The 24,082-nt window shown below is 39.5% G+C and overlaps 1 protein-coding gene across 1 annotated transcript; it reads right to left on the minus strand.

Moving 5' to 3' along the window:
- Positions 1-5,819: 5,819 nt before the first annotated feature.
- st6galnac3 (ST6 (alpha-N-acetyl-neuraminyl-2,3-beta-galactosyl-1,3)-N-acetylgalactosaminide alpha-2,6-sialyltransferase 3) lies at positions 5,820-22,243 on the minus strand. The gene is made up of 5 exons (XM_057056237.1): positions 21,458-22,243; positions 17,193-17,387; positions 14,129-14,538; positions 10,283-10,390; positions 5,820-9,052 (listed from the first exon to the last, which is right to left on the minus strand). The coding sequence occupies exons 1-5, from the start codon at positions 21,560-21,562 to the stop codon at positions 8,863-8,865; spliced, it is 1,008 nt and encodes a 335-aa protein (XP_056912217.1). The 5' UTR covers positions 21,563-22,243; the 3' UTR covers positions 5,820-8,862.
- Between the last annotated feature and the right edge of the window lie 1,839 nt (positions 22,244-24,082).

A 24,082-nucleotide genomic window follows, 5' to 3' on the forward strand; every position in this document is an offset into this window, starting at 1 on the left:
TCACATCAGCAACACTACCAGGTAGTGGCCTAGCTTCCTGGCAACAAGAAGGGGGTGGGGGTGGGGGTGGGGGGGGGAGTGCTCCTCTGGGGATAGGTGGTTCATTGGGCCAGAGCAACCCATCACCACCACTCCATTGTATTCAGTTGTAAATAGCTGAAGCTGCTCTGTTGTCTTGATTTAACATTTCTTTGATTGGCCCAGCTTTGTTTTAGTGTAGTAACTGAGAGCAGAAGCATCCACAGACTAAGTATGATAGTTTGTCTATCTATGATAGTAACTGGAACTACAGAATTAGTAACAATAAGCTTTTTCAAAGAGGTAGGTTTTAAGTCTGATCTTAAAAGTAGCGATGGAGTCAGCCTCCCATACCTGGACAGGGAGCTGGTTCCATAGCAGGGGGGCCTGGTAGCTAAATGCTTGGCCCCCCATTCTACTCCTAGAAACTCTGGGAACCACAAGTAGACCAGCATTCTGAGAGCGGAGCGGTCTATTGGGCTGATAAGGTATCACTAGTTCCTCCAGGTAGGATGGAGCTAGGCCTCTGAGGACCTTATAGGTCAAAAGAAGGATTTGAAAAATTATTCTAAATTTAACGGGCAGCCAATGAAGCGACGCCATTACATGACTTTTGTCAATACCTGTCAGAACTCTGGCTGCAGCATTTTGGATCACCTGGAGGCTTCTTAAGGAGTTGTTTGGACACCCTGATAATAAAGAATTACAATAGTCCAGCCTGGAAGTAACAAAAGTATGAATTAACTTTTCAGCATCATGCCACGTCAGTAGCTTTCTAATCTTTGTGATGTTCCTCAGGTGAAAAGAGGCACTTCTAGAGACTAATTTAATGTGTGAGTTGAAGGACAGATTTTGATCAAAAGTTACTCCTAGATTCCTCACACAGAGACTAGATGTTAATGAGATACCATCTAGAGTGATCATGTGATCTAATCTATCCCTGAGAGGTTCAGGACCAAACACCATGACCTCAGTTTTTCCTGGGTTAAGGAGGAGATTATTTGAAGACATACAGGACTTTATGTCTTTAAAACAGGTCTGGAGCTTCACTAACTTCTCTGTCTCCTCTGGTTTCATGGATAAATAAAGCTGGGTGTCATCAGCATAACAATGTAAATTTATCCCATGCTGCCGAATAATGTTCCCTAAGGGAAGCATGTACAAGGTGAAGAGGATTGGTTCAAGTACAGAACCTTGAGGAACTCCATGGCTAACCCTACTGTATGAGGAGGGAACACCATGGACATGAGCAAACTGGTATCTATCAGATAAATATGATCTAAACCAGTCTAGTGTTCTCCCTTTAATCCCAATCACATGTTCCAGTCTATGTAACAGGATGCTGTGATCAACTGTATCAAAAGTAGCACTGAGATCCAGCAGAACCAGCATAGAGACCAGTCCATGATCTGAAGCTATGAGAAGATCATTAGTAACTTTAAGAAGCGCCGTTTCTGTGCTGTGATGAGCTCTAAAGCCTGACTGAAACATCTCAAACAGGCTATTTCTCTGCAAGTACTGCAGTAACTGAGTCACCACCACCTTCTCAAGAACTTTAGAGATAAAAGGAAGGTTGGATATTGGCCTGTAATTTTCTCAAACATCAGGATCTAGTGATGTTTTTTTAAGCAACGGCTTAATCACTGACACCTTGTAGGACCGGGGTACATAACCTGTCACTAAAAATTGATCTGGTCCAGGATAGGACTGCCTATCAATGGTAAAACATCCTTCAACAGGTGTGTTGGGATGGGATCTAAAAGACACGTGGTGGTCTTGGATTTCTGAATTAGCGATGAAAAATATATAGGGGTGAAGGAGTTTAAGGGCTCGTTGGAGAACCTGTATGTTCCCACAGTCAGCAGATCTGGTGATGGTCCAGTTGTTGGGATGGCCTGGTTAGCTTTCTCTCTGATAGCTAGAACTTTATCAGTGAAGAAGCTCATGAAGTCTTCACCACTAAGGGAAGAAGGGATACGTGGATCTAAAACACTGTGACTCTTGGTTAATTTGGCCACAGTGCTGAAAAGAAACCTGGGGTTGTTCTCGTTTTCTTCAATTAAAGAAGAAAAATAAGCTGTTCTAGCCTTACGGAGGGCCTTTTTGTAAACTAATAGACTACAGGATAGCTATCTATTTTACAAAAATGCCACTTCCTTTCTAGTCTGCGCACTTTCTGCTTGAGGGTCCTAATGTGTGAATTATACCATGGGGCACACCGCCTCTGATTTACTATTTTCTTTTTCAAGGGGGGCAACAGAATCAAGCGTGATTCTCAGTGAGGTTGCTGCACCTTCAGCAATAGAGTCAACCTCAACAGGGCTAAGATTATAATGATTCATCCCTGGAGAAGCACACGGTGGTCCTGGGATTGCTTCCTTAAACTTAGCTACAGCATTATCTGAAATACATCTGCTACAGTAAGACAGAGTTCTGAACATAGAAGAATCCTTAATCATAAATGTAAAAGTGATCAATGAATGATCTGACAGGAGTGGGTTCTGAGGGAACACTGACACATGTTCTATCTCAACACCATAAGTCAGAACTAGATCTAGGGTATGGTTGAAGCTATGAGTTGGTTGTTTTATCTGTTGAAGGAAACCAACTGACTCAAGTAATGAAATGAAGCCATTTCTAAAGCTGCCATTGACAACATCTACAATCTGGTGGTTTACTTTGAGTTTTATTGTTTCTACATCATAGATCCAAACATAGAATATAAACAATTATTATACTTTAAAATAAAACTGATGAAGACAGGATGTGACGCTGTGGAAGTCAGGATGTGGAGGAGGAGGGCTTTGGGAGCGCTGGAATTGTTCTTTACTTCATTTTTTCCAGAACTAGATCCATCTACAGAAGCATTTTTTCTTCTTTTTCTTTGATACCTGAAGCTTCAGAAAAGAGAGATTGTGTTTTAGATTTCACTGAACATCATCTGAAATCTTCTGGAAGAGGAACAAAGGCGAAAGCATCTCACCTCAAGTTGGATGATCGCTTCAGAGAGCCTCTGGAGCTCCTCTTTGGTCTTCTCCTCCTCCTCTTGCCTCAACCGTTGGCCCTCCTGGATCTTCTGCTCCAGCTCTTCCCTCATCTGGACCCATGTCTGAGCTGTCCTTTCCCAGCGCTGACAAACATCAGCCAGCATCTTGTTATAGGTCTCTTCTTTAGTCAACAGCTGCTGCTTCATTGACTCTTCTTTTTTAACGATCTTCTCGTTATATTTGTGTTGCTCTTCTTCCAGCAGTTTGTTGAACTTTGTTTCTTGTAGAAAGAGCTGCTGCCTCAAGGCCTCTTCCTCTTTATTAAAACTTTGCTTCTCTTCCTCCAGCTTCCTCTCAAATTTCTCCTCGATCACAAGGAGCTTCTGATTCAAACTTTCCTCCTGCTCCATCAGCTCTCTCCTGTGTCACTCCTCTTTCTCCTGCTGCTGACTGTGGAGGGTTTTCTCCAGGGAAGCACATTTGAGTTCGCTCTCCTTCAGAGCAGCTTGTGTGTTGTTCAGCTGGGTCAGGGTCTCCACATGGGCCACAGTCCTCATCTGTTGCCTCTTCACTGCCCTGCTGAGCTGCTCCTCCTTCTCTGCCAGGGCTTCTCTGAGGTGCTGGACCTCTTCCCACCAAGTCTCCATGGATAATTCCAGTGGTTCTTGCTCTGCCTTCAGCTGCTGAGTTCCTGTCTGTGCCACTGCTGGTCACCATTGTGGTACAAGTGTTGAGCTCCTCAGGCGTGTGCTGAAAGAGGTAGAGCTGTTTGTTTGATCTCCCAGTTCTGCTTTATCCTTTTATCTCTTCAGTCATCTGACATGAAAGAACAACTTTGACATCAATGACATGAAGGAGATCAAAGACTAAAATGCCAACTTAAGATCAAAGAGAAAAATGCCAACTGATTAAACCAACTGACTCAATGAAATGAAGTAATTTCTAATCAATTTCTAATCAGTCATTTCTTCTCCAATGATAATGACTTTATCTGATCTAAGGACCAAGTCAGATAAGAAGTCGGAGAACTCAGATAGAACTCTAAGTGTGGCCCAGCAGGAGGCCGATATACAACTACAAACAAAAGTGGCTTTTCTGCCTTCCAGTTCAGATGTGTGATGCCAAGAGTCAGGCTTTCAAATGAACTGGAGCCATATTTTGGTCTAGGATTAATTAATAACTTGGAGTGATATATTGCTGCCACTCCCCCTCCTCGACCAGTAACACGAGGAATATGATAATTAAGATGGGTAGGAGGAGTAGATTCATTTAAGCTAACATACTCCTCCTGAAGCCAGGTCTCAGAAAGACAAAATAAATCAATGTGATGATCCACTATCAGGTCGTGTACTAACAAGGATTTACACAAAAGAGTTTTAATATTTAACAGTTCACACTAAATTGTGATATTAGTTTCTCCAACTTGTGCTTTAGTATTAATTTTAATAAGATTATGGTGATGATGAGCAATGTAATAGTTCATCCATTTTCATTCCATTCTGTCATGACTCAGTGCTCAGTCATGTTTCAAATATCCTTTGAAACATCAATCTAAATCCAGTCTTTTATCTAATACAAACCTTTTCCCACTTTCCTCTTGGTTGTGCTGCTGTGTCATTCAGATCACACTTTTCTTTTGATGAAACACTAAGACAGATAAACTCTCCTGCTCTAAAGTCATAGATCCTTTAAGTTTTCTAAAATCCACTCAGCTTCTCTGATGAAAATGATACCAGCTTGTTGGATGTTTGGGACAGCAGACTAGTTATACTGATTCGCTTAGTTTTTCTGCTTCTCCCCCGCCCCCTTCTGTATTCATTTTACAGGTATTGCCGCCTTCGGAGCTGCATGATGACCCCGCTGACCCACTCGGCCGGCGGCTTGCATAAATAGTGTATTTTTGTATGTGTTTCTGTGCTCTCATGTGCTCTGTGCTCTCATCTCCTCTCTCTACCCAGCCAGCCATCAGCAGGAGGGTCCCCCTACATGAGCCTGGTCCTGCTCAAGGTTTCTTCCTGTTAAAGGGGAGTTTTTCCTTGCCACTGTTGCTTGTCTGGGGTTAGGCCCTGAGATTCTGGAAAGCACCTTGAAACAATTTTGATTGTAAAAGACATTATATAAATAAAGATTGAGATTGATTGATTGATTGAGATGTGGGAGGCTGTGCTGAAACGGTGAGTCTGGGGGCTCGAGGGCTGTCGTAGGCACGTCGTTATTCAACTGCGAGTGGCTGCAAAGAGCTAGTAAGTACAGTCAGACAGGCAGAGGGTGAGTTCTTTCATGTCTTCCGTTGTCAGCACATCTTCTCGCTGGCTGTGAAACCAGACAAGATGGCTGCACACAGATCTTTTCTCACTTCAAGGAGAGTCTCTTGCCAGAGAACGTGTCTGCGAATGTGCATCTGTCTCTTGTCTTCCTAACCGCTTTATCCCTTTGGGGGTCACGGGGAGGGAGCACACTGGGTGAAGGCAGCGTCCAGCCCTGGATGAGTCACCAGTCCATCACAGGGCCCTATATGAGCAGTTGTAGGTTTGATACCTTGCTCAAGAGTACCTTGGCAGGGCTCTGAAGTGTGTAAATCAAACATTTCACCCATGCAGACTTTATAGGTTATACATTTTGAATGTTTTGATTTGATATTATTAAAATAAATAAGCCTGTTTTTTTAAATAAATAAAAATAGTGTAAATCTTCACATCACTGCTTCAGTCGCTAAATCATTCACTATTGGAAGTTAAGAGATTCATTTTTTGTAATTGATTTCTTTTAAGACTATAAAACTTTACAGCAGAAAAAAAACCCCAGGAATTTAAGTTGCAATATTTCAAACTATGGTTTATTTCTGCAGAGGATGGTTGTCTCGTGCACCATGTGCCACATTTCACATTACATGAACATGTCACTTACAAACTGGTGCTCCTTTATCTATTTTGATTTAAACTGAAAGTAAGCACGACTGGTTTGACTGGTTTATTCCTACAGATAACAGACAAAAAAGGAATTCGACCACATTAGTAAAACTGAAACCATTCAAGACATTTTAGTTATTTCATACACATGTAGACAGTACATTATGTCACTATGATTAAAAGGAGTGTTTGCAAGACAATTACTTCCACAGTAACAAGTCCAGTGTTAAATTACATGCTGCACAACTCGACACACGCTTTACAAGGACACTTGACCTGAAAATGAAAATGGAAGGTGCTTTAAAAAACAAACAAAAAAATCAACAAGATGTATATCTGATTTACATAAAACAAATATAATTAATCATTCAATGTAAAGAATGCACTGTGGGGAAATTTGGACAATAGAACACAAGTACAAACACTTAAATTTAGAATATAATGGAAATCATTAAAAAATTATTTCAATCTTTTGCAGCTGCGACGACAAGAGCTGTAATTGGCTTAAAGTGAGGGCAAATACCGGTACCCTTTTTTTTTTTAGCTTTCTGTCTGACAGGAAATGAATAGTAGAAAACAAGCAACCCCCCCCCCCAAAAAAAACAAACAACAAAACAACAAAACAAACAATAATAAAGATGAATCCAGGAGATTGGAATAGCTGAATACAGAGACCTAGCTGCTTTCAAACTTTAATTAGTAAAAATGACTTCTTATGTGACTCCCACATAGAAAGCCAATAAATATATTTTTAATTATTTTCAACATATTAAGTCACACCTTTAGTCATGTGTTACTAAAGTGTATAAAACCACCTTCCTCTGATGCATAGATGATATACTGCATAATATACTGTAAGATACATGAACTCTTCCCAGGGTTTAAGGGTTGAGGAAATAGCAGAAAAACTCAAATTCAGGAAAAAGAAAAGAGGAAAACAATGAGAAAAAGGAACACAGCCACTTCATGTTTGACAGTGAAACAGGGGTAGGATTGTTGACGACAAGCGTTTACATCTTAAAGAAACACACATGACACATGTAGGGATTAATTCTTCAGTTATGGTCTGCTTTCCCTCTGGAGAAGAGAGGTGAAATGAAGCTATCCGACTTTCTTGAGGCCTCTTTTAAGGGGCTTCTAAATGCAGTGTGAAGAATCAGAACAGGGCGTTTTTATATTTTCAAGGGGCTTCCATTTTTTAAACAGAAATATCTGTGGATTCTTGTGAGTTTTTTCCTTTTTAAATTAGCAAAAAAATAAAATAAATTACAGTATCAAGAGTGTTTTTGGTGTTCTACAGACAGACAGACGTAAGATTGCTCTTCTTCAGAAAAACTTCACTATTAGAGCTAATGTGGTGCCAAAATGTGGCAGAACACTTATGTTGAATTTATCAGCAAATGTTTCCAAACTAGCCCAAAGAACTCCTCAGGTTAGAGGCCTACACAAGGCAGCATGTTTGTTTCCTACCGTGGACAAAGCTGCAGACCACATCATCACGATCTGTTTTCTTCTTGACAATTTGTAGGAGAAATTGCCTCGTGTCCATGAATGCAATTAAAAATGTATTTAGTTAGGAATTCTTTAGAATCAATAGCAACACATCCGAAGGAATCTCAAAATACCAGTGAATAATTTATATGTATACCATGATATAAATTTAATTTCTAATACATCATTAAATGTTGTGGTTTAATATCCTTTTGTTCAATGACTGATCATCGTAATATACTTTTTAACTTTTGTTAAAATTGTAAAAAAAAAAAAAAAAAAAAAAGGATATTTAGCTATTGAAGACTTTTAACCTCAATGCCCCTTGACATGTAAATCTTTAAATTAATACCTGAGAAACAGCCTAAAGCAACACGTTAAAACATAGTTTTACATTAAGCTCTCCTCTACAGGTGGAATGAAATGGAGGCCTTCAGCTGCAGAGGATGACAGTGCTCAGGTACCTTCAGCACCCTCACTATCAAATTACAGGTTTAAATTCTTCCACTTTTCCTTCCTCCTCTGCGCTGTGGCTCTGACACTATTCACAGCCAGAGGGAGGGGTATGTCAGGCCTATTTAGCTGCGGGGCCCCTGCATCCCAAAACATACTTACAGCCAATGGACCAGAACCAAAACACATGCATGCTGCGTTCATAAACAAATGGAAAACTGTGTTCTGATAATCAGATTGTACACAAAGAGGCACAAAACTGGATGAGAATAGAAGTGAGGCACAACATGACTTTAGAATAAGTAACTACAAATTGTTTCAATGCACTCATAAATCTCTGAGAAATGACATCATCAATATTTCCAAGCTTCTGATTGCACATTGCTCTATGTGCTGTCATGCTCACGTTGTTGATGGCACATTGTAAAAATTCTTATCTCTGTGCAATAAATTAGCCACGAATGAACACGTGAGTTGTTAAACAGAGTGGCAATGCAGAAAAAAGGGGGGGGATAAATAACTAAACAAACCACATTTTCATAAAAGTCACAAATTAAAACCATCATATTAGGAGCAGTGTGTAAATTATAAAGGCCAAAATGGGACCGATAAACTTACGCTTGACAAAAGAAAATCGACAAAAGAAAGGAGATAGCGTAGACGAGCTCGTACTATGTCCAACAGCAGATACTGGAGAAAGTTCAAGTTTCTTGCTGATTTTTCAGTCTTCCAATCACCTCTTGCTAAACCTACATCAGTAAACAGACTGATGAGTAGCAATAAAAAATTCATACCGTACATTCTCCGATTCTGAAATAAAAGATTTCAACTTGGACAATCGGGTGATATGTTTCTGTTCCTCAGGGTCGTCAAGACCAGGGCCCTTTTGGCACGTGACAAGCAATCCCAGATGATCCCTGTCTCTATCGACCCACCGATCACTCAATCTATTTATGCACCCATCTATAAACTGGTGTTTTGGTTCCATGGAGGGCCAGCCAAGGTCACGAAAATTGCCACGATGGGTTGAAAAATTTGATTTCGTGGGTTTTGGCCCACTTGGCGAACACAGCCTTCTCTGTGATGAAGCGGTGCCCTCCATATGGAGCACTCTCATGGAGCATGTACTCGGAACACTCATCTCTACTACCAGGCTCATAGTAGTGATAGGGGACCTTCCTTATACCCTCGGTCCTATAAGGAGAAAAGAAAAAGGAGATAACAGTGTTGTTGGCATTTGATGTGAATCCCAAATCACTTGTAGGACCTGTCAAATTTCTGTGTTTGTTAATTCAGAAAAGCATTTTCTCCTGGTCACTGAATCCACGGTGACCTGACAGATGAGTCCGGTTTGTCACTATGTAGTTCATTTATAGTTATGGTAAATAGCATATTATATGCCCAATCGTTTGAAATTGCATGATTTGAATTTGGACATAAGCTTTTGCCCAGTCAGCATTGTCACTTCTGTTTTAACTTACTTTTATTTTACCGACTTGTAAATTTATTTTGAACAGTTCAAACTAAAGTTCAGGGAAAAGTCACTCTGTTGAACATCCAAATGTATTGCATAAATAATCTCTTATCAAAGTGAAAGTGTTTGAGATGGATTTAACAACAGCATAAATTGTTTCATGTTCTATCATGAGCCATTCTGACCTAGATTATATAATAAGTCATTGTTTTTGAGTTATATCATCTAACAAAGGGAAAAGGGGCAGTAATATGCATCCCTTGCTCAAGCAGCTAATATTAAAAGGACAGTTTTAAAACAGGCTGACTTTTGAGGATAACCAAAGACAAAAGGGAAAACAGCCATTAAGCAACAGAGACTGTGGCCGTCTGCCGGCACCCAAATGCTGCCTCTTGTTTCCCACGGTACTGTAGAGTGTACCAGCACAAAATTAGAATTCACCCTCTTTTCATTGCTTCTTGAAGCTTAATTATTCATGCTGAGGTTGTCTGACGAAAGCTTCTGACATTATAGCGTTTGACTGTGCAATTGTCTCCAAATTGCCAATAGAAATCCAGTGAACCGTAAGCGTAACAGTGAGCGTAAATTGCAACAGTCATAAAATCCTCAGTTCTAGTTGAGTTATAATGTCTTTACTTAGTATCTAAGGTTGTGATTCTCCAGCTCTTGCTGCACAAAGGGGGAGATAGTGAATAGTGAAAGGCCAGGTCATTACCGTGCACTAGCTAAATGTGTTTAGGATGATATAGAAAAATCAGTTTTAGCCTTGAGACAGAAGGTGGCATGACTGAATCCTGAGTTGTCATGCCTATAGCATCAGCATCTGATACGTCATCTTCCTAAGACCTCATACCCAAAACATAGAAAAATGCAACTAAGGGTGGAAAATATATGTGTTTGTATGTGTGTCTGTACGTTTTCACTGTGAAGTTAACTGACTGATGTCTTACTTGCAGTAGGTGTCATTTATCATGCCATAGATGTGGATCTCTTTGCACATGTCCATAGCAAGGATGAGTGTGAACCAACCAGTGCTGAGGTAGGAACCCGACTGAATCCTGCAAAGACAAAGATCTCTTTTCTCAAATCAATTCATCGGCACTAAACACATTTGGAAATGTACGGAAAAAGTAATTCTACATTTATTTCCTGAAACTTCAAAGAGAAAGATTAATGCCATAAAAGTAAAACTCTTCATATTTTAAAGATGATGAAGCACATATTACAGTACAACTGATATCTCTGCACACTTGCAGCCCTCACAGGGTAGATGGTCCATGTTCCCACAAGACCCCCGCAGGCTGTTCAACAGTGCACCGAGTTACACGGAGTCTACAGATTAAAACATACACGATGTGGATGTGATAATGGGAATGAAAGATGGCACAAAATGAGTTTTTAGTTCTCAAGTGTGCTGAAATAACATATCAGCAGTAAAAACAGCTGTCATGCTGACAGTGCTGCTTAGCAACTTGTGACAGAAAACAACCTGAATCACATCACCGTCTTATTCGAGATCATATCGCTGTCATTCAATCAATCAATCTTTATTTATATAGCGTCTGTTACAATCAAAATTGTTTCTAGGTGCTTTACAGAATCCCAGGGCCTGACCCCCAACAAGCAACAGTGGCCGGCTGGGCAGAGAGAGAGGAGGAGGGGGGAGGACAGGTAGAGGAGAGAATAGGTAGAGATCATAGAAATACATTAATTATAATAAAGTGCTGGTGTAGGAGTTAAGTCGGTCAGTGGGGACTGAGGTCAACATACAGCTATAAAGGTGGCTAAACCTGTAGATGGATACAGAGAGAGGGGGAGAGAAGCAGAGAAACTACACAAGAAATAACAATCGCTGAGCTACTCAGAGAGGAGAGGAGAGGAGAGGAGAGGAGAGGAGAGGAGAGGAGAGGAGAGGAGTGGAGTGGAGCATGACCCAGCGGGGTGGCAGAGGCCTGTCAGGTGATCATGTTTCTGGACCCCAGCAGCCTCGGCCTATAGCAGCATAACTAAGATGTTAACCTAATAATTAGACGAGCCTCTAAATATGATAATTAGTCTGTCTAGGATAATAACTGAAACTACAGAATTAGTGATAATAAGCTTTTTCAAAGAGGTTGTGTCAAACTTGTTCTGACACAGTAGCTATGTGACTAACTAGAATTGCTTAGTGTGTTGAAAGGGAAGAGCTGAATCGCTGCTCCCTTTGGCTCAGGTAGAAGACTGTGTGCCTGGAAGACACAGGCAGAGACATATGGAGGGAAGATAAACCATCCACATAATCTATGTATTGTCTTCTCTTTGGTACAGAATAAATTATGATATTTATTACACTCCAAGTATATTCTACACTTCATACAACTGACATTAAATCTGTGCAAAGTGCTCACTACTGGTGCGAAGACGTGATGAACCAGAAATAGTCAAGCGACCAAACGGGAGGAAGCAATACGATGCGTTTCTGGCAGCACTTACAAAAAATATGCGTCACTGCTGTTTCGTGTGAACGAACCTTAAGCGTTCTCACTGATGTCTGTTGCTGTCTATATTCTAGCAGAATAGAGGTAATATATAAAATATATAAAATCATAGCAGATGAAATTATTTCTTGTTTCCGACTTGTTTTGTCCTGGCACCTATCCAGCTGCCTGGATAGGTGCCAGGACATCATCAGACCCCTACTAAAGTTCACTAGAGCAAGGTACCGAACACCCAAATGCTCAGAGCACCTGTTAATAGCAGCTTACTAGTAATTACCGTAATTTTATTCATTTGCAAGAAAAGAAAAAAATCACCACACTAAAAAGGTAATGGTTGTTTTAGTTAAGGTAAGACAGCTGCAAAGATATGAGTGAAAGGATTGCTACTGCAAGCATAAAATCTCTTTGATTTAGTTTCAGTGGTTTTTATGATTGACAAGAGCAGGGGAGATGCCAGGACATTTCCAGGGCAATGCCTGATGGCAGCTTAACCACCCAATGATGGCACATCCATGTACGCTACATGCATCTAACAATAATTTACTCAAATAAGAAACTATGCATCTTCTTCACCAACATCTTGACATCAACCTCTCACATCAAAGTAGTGGTTAGGTTGCACTGGCAAATCCAATCAGTTTCATCTGCAGCACCAGATCAAAAAGATCAAGGTGAGACTTCTGAAGGAAATCTGGCTAGATTAGAGTTGTGTCTGATCACTGCACCATGTCAACTGAGCCAATGGTTGTCCTTGTGCAACATGTGCTAACAGAAAGCAACTGACTGAACCCACTCAAATATCAAAGCTGACTTGTGTTATACATTTTGTTATCAAAATACCATGTGATTATTATTATTATTGTTATTTTTTATCTATTGTCCATGCATGTTCTCAGAGAATAGAGTTCAACTGGGCTTCTGTCAGTTTTTTGAATACGTTTCGTCTCATTCAAGAAGCTTCTTCAATTCTGCTGGTGGGAACCACAGAGTTTTATATAATTTGCTGGTTTACTGGATGCTGTGGTTGTGGTGGTCGCTGGTAATTTGCATTATTAGGGGGTCATCCTGTGATGTCGGGTGTGAATGATTGTGAAACTTCCTTAGGAGGGATCCCAGGACAGCATTGCAAGTGGTGGACAACTGGTGTCATAAGCCTCCTCCTCTGTTCAGTGAGGTGGAACGTCTTTGAAAAACTAACAGAAGTCCAGTTGATTTCTTTTAAGCTTAGTAATATACCTTTATTTAACCAAGTAAAATAACTTATTGAGTATCAAAATCTCAAATGAATAAGGAAATAAGTATGTGAGTATTCAGACAATTCGATAAACAATTAAATTAATTCAGAAATTAATTCAACTATATATTTACATACCACATCTACATCCATTACCAAGTGTTTTACCAATGAGTAACAAGTGTTGAGAGAGACCAGCTCAATCTGATGGGGCAGAGAACAAAAAGGCCATTTTTTACAATTCAGTTTTCGCTCCGAGGATTGATTTGAGCTGAGACTCTCTGCGCCGTGATCAACTGTGTGTCCTGACAATGTAGACATCCTGCACTTGTACTGAATAATCACTCCCTAATCCAGTGATTCTGTCCATGTTCTGTGGGATTTCTGAACTGCTGAGCCAGGCTGAACATCAGCATTCTACACAGACATTATTAAGACTACCACCCTGAATAAAAGAGAGACAATCAAATTAAAAAGAAATGGATGCAATGCCTGTTACGGAAGATGGTAATCCTCTTACGTTAAGAGGTCTTAATGACATTCAGTAGGGACAGGAATATGTAGAACTCTGGGGAAATGAGCAAAAGCGAGTTTGAGAAATTAGGTTAATCCGCAACAATAGCCATTGCAAAGCCCATCTTAAATATCCGTTAACCCACAATTCTCCAAAGGAGAATTGAGAAATGATGCTATTATGATGCAATGTGAGTGGAAGTCTCACCATGTTTCTTCAACAGACATGCTTTTTAACTGTTCAGGCTGCTAAAACTATAGCTTAAATAAATTCTCAGAATGACAACCAGCACCACAGAACTAAATTCTCCTAAAAGCCTAATTTAGACATTGTCTATACTCCAGGCATCACATGCTTCTACTGCAGCATAGAGACACTGCAAAGAAAAGCTAAGAAACAAAGGGGAAATTTTAAAAGAAGGCAGGTGCAGGACACCGAGTGTACCATCAACAATGATTGGGTCCATATTGCTACATCACTGGGTGGATTTGTTAGAGCGAGTATTTAAGTGCTGTTGGAGGACGTAGAGATGCACTTGCTGATAAATGAAGGAAATTGTATTCTGACTTACCTGTCTTTTCCAGTTTCCTTCTTGAAGATCATGTCACAGTAGTTCATTCTGTCCTCTGTGGTGACATAGATACGTGCTTGAGGATAGTTCACTGCTGCCTGTCGTAACATGTTGTAAACAATGCCCTTTCCATCTTTCCTCATGTTTCGCAGGGGTCCCCACACGACGTATACGGTGTTGTTGCCTTGACCAAAAAAGTAATGAGGTTTCTGCAGCAACAGGGGGACACTGGTGTGTGAGACGACTCTCAGGGTGGTTCTGTGTCCCACGTCATGCTCAAAGCCACTTGTTGGTGCATTATTCATCCGCCAGATGCAGGGAGAGCGGTCAATCTGCACTCCAGCAGCTTGTCCCAACATCTGACCAGAGCTAGACACGATGCTACAGAGCTCACAGTGCAGCTTCAGAGGCTGGGTGGGAGGAAGCAGGACAATTTAATTTCATGTGTACATCACTGTTACATCATTAAACATTTGAGCTTTGACTTTAATGCCTTAATAAAATAAATGTAGGAACAGATTATATGAACAGAAAATCTGCTTGAAGATTATGTTATGGTAGATTATGTTACTTAGCCCCTATTCACAAATGTACATTTATACTCAGGTAGCACAGACTTCAGGGGGCAATTTTCCTCATCAAAGAGAACCAATTGTGCCCCTTCACAGAGTCACATTGATAAATAGTGAAAGCTGTTGATCACAGGAATGAAACCAGGGAACTTTGTAGCTTCCACATGCTCAATGTTATTATACATTTTTGGTATGATAATTTCAAGTTAAAGATATCTTTATTGTCCTGAGGGGTCACATGCCAGCATCAAAACATTAGAAATGACAATGGCATTTGCAGTTAGAATTAAAAATAAACCAAACACAAAAAAAGAGAGAATAATGATAAACTGTACAAACAGAAAATGGTTAAGGGACAACAATGCAAGCAATCCACCTTAAAATGGCTTATTACTAAGAAATAATTTCTAAGTGTGGCTATATATATATCATATTGGCCTAACAGAAAACTCCACTGGACAGAATCTAGAGAAGATGTAGTTATCTTAAGACATGACTTCACCTGCGACATGCCATGGCTGATCTTGTATCACTAAATATTCCAGCGTCAGTCTCTGTTATAATGCTAAACGACATCTCATCAGCGCATATCTATGTGTAGTATTGGCAGGCTTAATTGAAGCTAAGAAAATGATCACTTTGCATTGCAAACCATCACACTCCTTATCTGAGAAGCATTGAGACATCAGTGGCTCAGATAAATTAGAAATAAATCAGAACACCCAGCTCACAACTGCTGAAAAATGGAAAAGCTGTTGTCTCCAATATGAACTTTAAACTAGGCTTGTCTAATTATTGTACATAATGTAGTTTGGGTTCTAGGGTGGGAGGGTCCTTAGGGGTTGTGTGTGTTTCTTTTGGGTGTTTTTGCATGGTTTCAAAAAATGTACCTGGCAATTTTATTCTGTTTAACTAATTGTCATACTTTTCCTTCTTTGCTCTGTTAAGAAACTGAAATAAAAATAAAAAAGGAAAGGAAAGGCCTTAAATACATTAATTTGGCTCACATTATATGTACATCTACCCAATAAGGAAAACGTTGTTAGAAGATGGATGCATGATGGATGGATGGAAAAAATAAAACTATGAGTATGGTTTTACGGCACCTTGCACAAAAATAAAGAAACAAAAAAAGAATGATCTGCCATTTTAGCTTGTTAAACTTGATGTGTGCAGTAACGGAAAACTGTCTACATAGAAGATTTTATAATGCTACATTGGTGTGATGGGACACTGCAATGCTGTTGCAATGTATCAGTTATCTGTGTCAGCACTTTGGAAAAGAGGCAGTTATAATATACTTAACAGGACCTTCACAATTCACAAGAGTGTTTGAGTGTTCGAACCATGTTACAGTAAACACCCATCCATTTGTCATTCTTCCATCCATCTTTACCCTTAAACAAGGTTGAGGGAGGGTAAAGTAAGTACGATTAACATAATCTGACAGAGTTAGGATTATCCAACTACTCAGACATAATACAAAAAATATCAGACTTACTCTATTTAGGACAGCAGTATAGGGTGCAGGGGTTTTACAGATTTGACACATGTATGGGGGCATGGATGTAAACAACATATACGTGTCTGCCGTTACTTTTGTATAATTTTACATTGACTTTTTCTATTTATCATTTAAACCACATTTAAATTATAAATCAATCAAGAAGACATATAATATTCTGATCTATGTTTCAAGCCAACCAACCAGTCACCTTTTTCAATAAAGGCTCAAATACACACTAATAAAATTACTGTTATGTTTTTTGTTTCTGTTTATTTGGCTAATAACTCGATTTGATTATAGATTTGTACAAAAAACCCATTCTCTTTTAACCCTAAACTTTCTGAGGGATCCTAATACTAATTACATGAATTGCAAACCAAACTTATGGATCACCTAAAAAGCTTCTAATGGTGCATATTTTACAGCAACACACTTTTTACACTCATATTCAGAACAATCACAGCCATTTTCGATTTATTGTGCGAGCTAACAGCTGAAACAGTGGAATGTGAAGACAAATGGGGACTCACTCCTAGAAGCTATCACACTTTCTCTATCTGCATAAATCTCCATGGAAGAGAGCAGTGATTTAAGTGGATTTATCTAGCGGCACAAACAGGTGCAGCTGTTGGATTGGTGTAAAACATAATCGCCTCTGGGCTTTTGTTCTGTGAAATCAACTCTCTGGTACCTAAAATTGTTGTTGTTCTCCAACCAGGATCCATGATTGCATTTGAACGTACCATCATTACCAGAATGAGGAGGAGATGCAGGTCCATGTGGTGTTGAGGTTAATGAGCAGAGTTTGGTCAAGTTTTTTGGTCAAAAAATTCTACCCAAGAAGAATAAAATCCCAGCCAGTCTGAATATAGCTAGACAGATAGATGCAGTACATAGAAAGGAATGCTAAATCATCTAAGGTCAAATGAAACAGCCCAAAAAACAGACCTTTGCGGTTGTCTGAATGTATCAATGAGCCCCTCACCTCCTGTTTAGGGATGCTTACATAGCCCAGATGAGGCTTGAAGCCCTTGTACGGCTGCTTGGAGAACATCCAGTGGCTGCTGAATCCCTGCCTGAACATCGGCTGCAGGCGGAAGTAGGGCTTTTCTGAGTAGTTTGCCACAACCACGAAGAGTGACACCGCCACAATCAAACTGGTGGCAATCAACAACTTCCTCTGTGGATGGAAAAGAAATGTGCTGGTGACAAGGCTCTCAATGTTATACATGTGTTTCAAATTACTTCAAAAGATATTTAATATAATACAACTCTTCACAGTTATTTAGATAGGCTCTAAGATAATTGCCTGTTGGAGTAAACAAAGGATCTATTTCCATGTTGCTGAGAGCATCATAGGTAACTTTAATCATTGTTTTAAGTCTTTTAACATTCTCTTTTATCAATTTCCTATTAACTATCAATTATTTAGGGTGATAGTATGAAATAAAAAATACAATAAATCACTCAACAGGATACATTTTTAATCTATTTCTCTAGGATATGGTTTCTAAGATCTAACTGAAATGTATGTCTAATTTTTCTGATACACAACTTTATAGTTATCTTAGAAAATTATCTCTTTTAGAGATACTGTATAATACTGTTAATGTTGATGTTCTTTGATTATGTGGCATCTACTGCACATCTGTTCATCCCAGGGAGAGCATCCCTCATCTGTGCTCTCCCTCAGCTTTCTTCTTTTCCCTAAAAGTTTTTTTTTTTTTTTTTCACATTTTTCCTGACCCGATCAGAGGGTCTAAGGACAGAGGATGTCACAACTTGAAAAGGCCTCTGAGACAAACAATGTTTATTTTATTCCCTGGTGAGGAACATATTGTTGACACCCCATTAATGCGGCTTTGTAGACTTTGTATGCTTGACAGTGCATTTCAACTGAGTTTTGGTGCAAAACTGAAAATGTATTCAAATCTACATGACAATTGTGCAAAAGGTTACAATAATGCTCCCTCCCTGCAAGAGTATTCTTTTGCCAGTCATTTCAAAATTCAAGGATTTGCAAAAAATGTTTTAATTATATGCTTCAAAGGTGCCTGTATTCTTTGAGAGACTGTGTCTCTTCAGCAGAGTGATTTTAATTTACCGGTAGTTAGTCCACCGACAATTCAGAGAACAAAAGCAGTTAGATGATTCCCAATTTCTACAAGCAAGTCTGAATATTATAACTGTTTCTTTAATAAAGAAAGAAAATTGTTAAAAGTTGCAAAAGAAATTTATATCAACAAACAATCAAATGATAAATTAAATCTCAGTGCAAATTATGCCTCACTCAGCATTATGTAAAATAGTTTTCAACGCTATTAGAATCTATTGGGACATGGAATAAATAGAGTTTTCCCCCATGAAAAGAACTCCTGGCCATTTAAATGTGCCACCGGTGCAATAGGAATTAACATTCTCTTCTATAATAAAATACAGTTCAAATAACCATGATTCAATCACGGGAGGTTCATAAATATTACCAAGAGATTGCAAACGCAGAACTGTAATTATATTTTTAAAACTGTTGCTTATGGAGGTGCGAATAAAATCTAATTTTTACTATTGCTCCATCCTCCAGAACAATTTAGTGCATGGAGACTTTCATTATGACACCCAAAAATGAGGTGACATATGAAAAGGAAATGTTTCGGTCCCCATCTGGCATAATAGGTATATTAAGCTACACACATTTTAACAACTGCACAGTTACAACCAGAAATACTCCAAATCCAACCCCTAAACAGCAAACATGGATGTACCGTAATTTCTTTGCACGTGTGCATGCCCATGTTCAGAAACCGACTTCTATAATCCCCAGAGTATAATCCCCACAACCACAATGAATGAATTCATGCATTTATGAGGAACGTGTACCAAACAAGCACTTAACATTTTAAGATTTATTAGATCAGTTTTTCTAATAGAGTCTGTCTATTGTGAGGACAGACTGACACACGACACAACAATAAAGTCTTTCTTTCCAAAAAGCAATGTCATTAATTGTTTCTCTCATCAGTAAAATGATTTAAATACTTTTAATCCTCAGTGATATGATAATACCTCACATTATGCATATTTTGGATTAAGAGCAATATTAATATATTAAGAGCAATATTAATGGTGACACAGCTGGAGGGCACTTGCTCTTTTTTGGGGGGTATAATCTAACCACAGATTCAACACACATGTCAACAAACGCCACCTGTAAAAGGAGAAAAATTGAATAATTTTCATGAAAACTTTTTGGTCTCCCTTGATTTTGTAGGTTCACTAGAAAATTAGGAGTTTCAAAGTGTCATACAAGATTTGACCAGCTCCTACTGACAAAAAACAAGCATTATGTTTGCAATATTGTTCTTGTCACACAAAAATACTCAATAATTCGGTGAATACATGTGATCAACATGTGACCCAATACTAACACTAACTGGTCATACGAAACAATCAGATATACATTTATTCCAGTTTCAGATGTGAGTTAAAGCAAACCCGTTCTGAGTTTTGGCTCTGCAGAATCCAATGCTTTAATCTGGGGAATTTGTGAAATGTTACAAGTTAAAATATAGATAAAGCCAAACAATAGTGATATTGTTCAGGGAAATCATGTGAATTAATGTTTCTTACTTAAGAAACATCGCAGCAGTGAATTTGCTTAGTGAATACCACAATATTGGGTAAAAGGCACACCACATTGAAAGCCTAAAAGTTAAATTTAAGTCTTGACTGAAAACTTACCCCAGTTTCAAGATGTTTGGGAATATAAAATAGAAAATGAAATATAAGAAAACTTATAAAACTGCAAATACTCTCCAGTTCTTTGTGTTTGAAGTGTCAAGCCATTAGGAACTTGGACTGCAAAAAAATCATTTCAATTTGCTAAATGTCTGTAATTAAGAGCTGACATTTAGCTACTGTCATTTGTCTTAGCACTTCCATATAACTTTATAATAGAACCTGTCACTAGCAGACACTACAGGTTTGCTCAAAAAGAGACATTTGAGGACCGAGGGAGTAAATCATAAATGGAAAAATCTAAAAGACGACAGATGCACTGTCTCATTTAGATGAGACAGCAAAACCATCACTGATTTTACTTTAATCAAGATTGTCAGGAGACGTGAAGCACTGACATTTTCAAGAAGCTTATAAATCAAAAGATAATCACAGAAATACACAATTAATAACAGTGTTTCTGTAATGTAGAAAACAAAAACAGAGGAAGGGCTTGTAACAAATAGCAGTCCTGATGGACTGCTCTCTTAATATAACTCCCCAGCTACTGTATGACTGTCAAACATCAGGTCAAATCATTTATCAACCCTGTCAAGAAATGAGACACAAGATGCAAAGGACATCTCTTTTGATGTACTTCCACCATGTGCACTGTCAATTCTGTAACACAACTGAAATATCTCCACCTGTAATGGTGTTAAATCAAATGGAAAACAAGCCTGGAGGGAGGGAGGACATTAATGCAGTTAGAGGTGTTTTCTGCTTGCTCAGAGGTTGAATGTTGTGCACAGGACCGGCTGCACAGAAGAGGCATGCCTATGTGGTCTGACCCAACAGACATTGTAGCTCTAATAGTTACAGTGCTACATAGCTCCAGAACACTCCAGGGGCCCGTCCCTGGCCTCCACTGACAGCGCCAGAGGATGTGAGCATCAGATATTAAACAAATCTGCAATCCATGTGCGACACTAGCTCCATGACGAAGAAGAAGAAACTGTTGAATTTGCTCTTGCCACAAAAGTTTAAAGGCCTGAGACAACTTACCACAATATGTGTTTGTTGCTAATTTTATTTTATAAAATTTCATTTTACAATCTCATTTTAGGGTCATCAAAGAACAAAATGGACACTAAAATTGAGTCCTCTGAAACATCCTTTGTGACCCTGTGGATGTGCGTGTGTGTTTTTCCACAAATTGCGGCCAAATAAACAAGAAGAGAACAGCCAAACTTTTTGCAACGGTTGAGTTCGTCTCTGTCCCACAAGCGACAAAAGCTGATGGTGGATCGGTGCAATTCCTTCATTTAAAGCGAACCACAAATCACATATTTAGAGACACAGCAAACATGCTAACAGGCAGAAATCTGATTGTTACCGCCGCGAAGCGCCACAACCATGATTGCTATTTCACTTCGCATTTGCTAATATGATGCGCCTGGAGCCGACCGCGATAACTGATTATTCGTTTCTGTTGATTTTAACTTTCGTGCTATTTGAACCATAAACGTCACTAACCTTCCACATCCAGGCCATTCTTATATCTGCGACAATGGTGGATTGCCTGGTTTCATCAGCGACAGAATATCGCTCACCGCCGACGTCTGGGTCCACTTGTATCATGTATGTGCAGTAAGAGGAGACGTGGATGTGGTAACATTATATTTACAGGTCGGCTTCAAAAGCGCTGATGTGCACCGTTATCCGCCTCATCTCCCCGGTTTTTCCCTCACAGATGCCGATGTGACCTGAACCGACGCCGGACTTCAACTGGCTGACGTAGATCACTGGCCCCGCCCCTGGCCGGTCACGTGATCGCACGCTAATTCCCCCACACTCAATTCCGTCTAATAAATACCAAATAAACAAGAAATATTACCAGCCCACCGATATTAGATTTCAGAAACTTGAGCAGAAATATGGGTTACTGAAGCAAAGACAGGTATCTTACACTCTACCAAAGCTGCGTTTATCATACAGATTGAAATTGACAACGTTCATAAAATTTATATAAATAAATCATTATTTCATATGACAATATTAACTTCTTGTTTCTGATGTGATGTAATTCTGGATGTAATTCTACACCTCCTTTAGTAAATTGCGCATTGTCTCTTTGGGCATCTTTTATTAATTCATTCTTGAAGCTCATGCCTTCATTCTAAGGTTCTGGTCTTTGGCTATGAGAAAGACTAAGGTTGATGGTGTGAAGATAAACGTAGCACACGCGCGCGCGCGCACACACACACACACACACACGCAGAAGTGCACATCGGGCAACATTTCGGGCTTGGGGGCACTGGGGGTAGAGGTACACTGTCAAAAAATGGGTTAAGGTTACCCCCCCCCCCCCCAAAAAAAAAAAAAACCCCCAAATATATATATATATAATATATATATATATATATATATATATAATATATACGTACATATATTACCACTGTCTAGAGCAGGAACTGTCTGATGAACTGTCTACTGTCTCCTACTCCATTGCAGAGAGGACAAAGCCTGCCCACACACTGATCGTGTAAGACCAGACTGGCTGTAGCCCAGTTGTTTTTTTTTCCTGTGTATGTACGTGTGTGTTGGCTGATGTGAACAAGCACACATCTTGAGCATTGCAAGGGTTAGTCTAGGACCTCGTCTGGTCCTCATCTCCTTGGGGACAGTGGTCTACAGGCACTTTGGTTTCTGTGGTGGGTGGCAGGCCCTGGGTGGAGGGCATGCGGCACCGTGTGTTAGGTGTTGTTGAACCTGTTGCTCTTTGGCGGGATATGTTTCTTTTTTGTTTGTTTTGTTGTTTTGCTGTGATCACTTGTTTGTGGGTTTCGTGGCAGTCAGGTCCCACAAGTTTCAAAATTCATCATGATACAGGATGAGACACATCCTGATAAAGCCAAATCTGTCTGACACAACAAAGGCCTTCAGATGCCAATGCTGCTGCCTCCCTGCTGGACAGGACAAGGTTAAAACAAATAAATACAACAAAATAAACTGTGTTTCCACTGATGCTGAGTTTAGTTAAGTAAATAGTTTTAGTTGGGAAGAGGTATTCATGTGTTTTGTATTTTTCTACAGGGTCCTGAACAGTAAGAACTATAATTTGCAGTTAACAATTATGTAAATAGCAGCAGATTCCCAGTGTTCGTGTACAACATGTTTTGTTGTAATAATGCAAGCACAGTGATGGTAAATTTTATAAAATGCAGGGGAGCAACATGGTTTGGGTTTTATGTCAACATTAGACTTTCTAAGAGGAGTTCTGCCTCAATGGTTTCCTCCCATTGTCCAGAAAAGTCTGCATCAGGTCCATTGGAGACTCTTAATTGTTGCTAATGATCAGGATCAATGGTGTGCGTCATGCATGGCAAACTGTTGAGTGTGAATTCTTGAGTCTCACCCCATGACTGTAGGGATGGACTCCGGCATCTGGTTTGGACATGGGGAAAAAAAAGACAGGACGGCACTATTGCAAAGTATACATGATTTTAGCCAGCCAATTGATGTTTCTCTCATAGGCTACAAACTGGCTGAACCGATGAGCAGTGCTGCCATCTAGTGTCCAAAACGAACTAAAAAAATGAGGTCTCGTCTCGTCTTAAATGCTTTATCTCTCTCGGGTTACGGGGAGGGTGACCATATGGGCGAAGGCAGGGTCCCACCTCTTGATGAGTCGGCTGATCATCTCAGGGCCTGATATGAGCATTTGGCTTTTGGTAGCATGCTCAATGGTACCTCGGTCATACTCTAAAGGTGTATTAGGGGAAGGTGCCACAATGCCTTTAGAGCAGGTGTTATCACCAACACCGGGACTCAAACCTAGAACCCTCCATGTCTCGGCCCAATCCGCAACAGACTGAGCTACCACCGCCGACAAGTTCCACGTAAGTTTAGGAATAATTTAATTGATCATCTACTAGGTCAAATTAAAAATTTGAAAAAAAAAAACCTGACATAATTCCTGTCTCATTCTTAGTCACAAAAATCTGGAATTTTAAAGGGGTGGTTAGAATTTCTATACTTACTTGAAAATAGAGCTTCGAATATTTTTTGTGGTTGATTGGAACAATTAAAATAAATTCATGCCATCAATAATTCTGATTTTAACCAATCTTGTCTGTTTTATAATGTGGAGCACATCAG

Source organism: Takifugu flavidus, chromosome 15 (genome assembly GCF_003711565.1).
Source record: "Takifugu flavidus isolate HTHZ2018 chromosome 15, ASM371156v2, whole genome shotgun sequence".
NCBI classification, from domain to species: domain Eukaryota; kingdom Metazoa; phylum Chordata; class Actinopteri; order Tetraodontiformes; family Tetraodontidae; genus Takifugu; species Takifugu flavidus.

Excerpts from the sequence above, each read along its gene's own strand:
- st6galnac3 (XM_057056237.1), bottom strand. The coding sequence starts at position 21,562 with ATGATACAAGTGGACCCAGACGTCGGCGGTGAGCGATATTCTGTCGCT. Across the intron at positions 17,388-21,457 it reads GAATGGCCTGGATGTGGAAG|AGGAAGTTGTTGATTGCCAC; the intron begins GTTAGTGACGTT and ends TTCCATCCACAG. Across the intron at positions 14,539-17,192 it reads TAAGCATCCCTAAACAGGAG|CCTCTGAAGCTGCACTGTGA; the intron begins GTGAGGGGCTCA and ends CCTCCCACCCAG.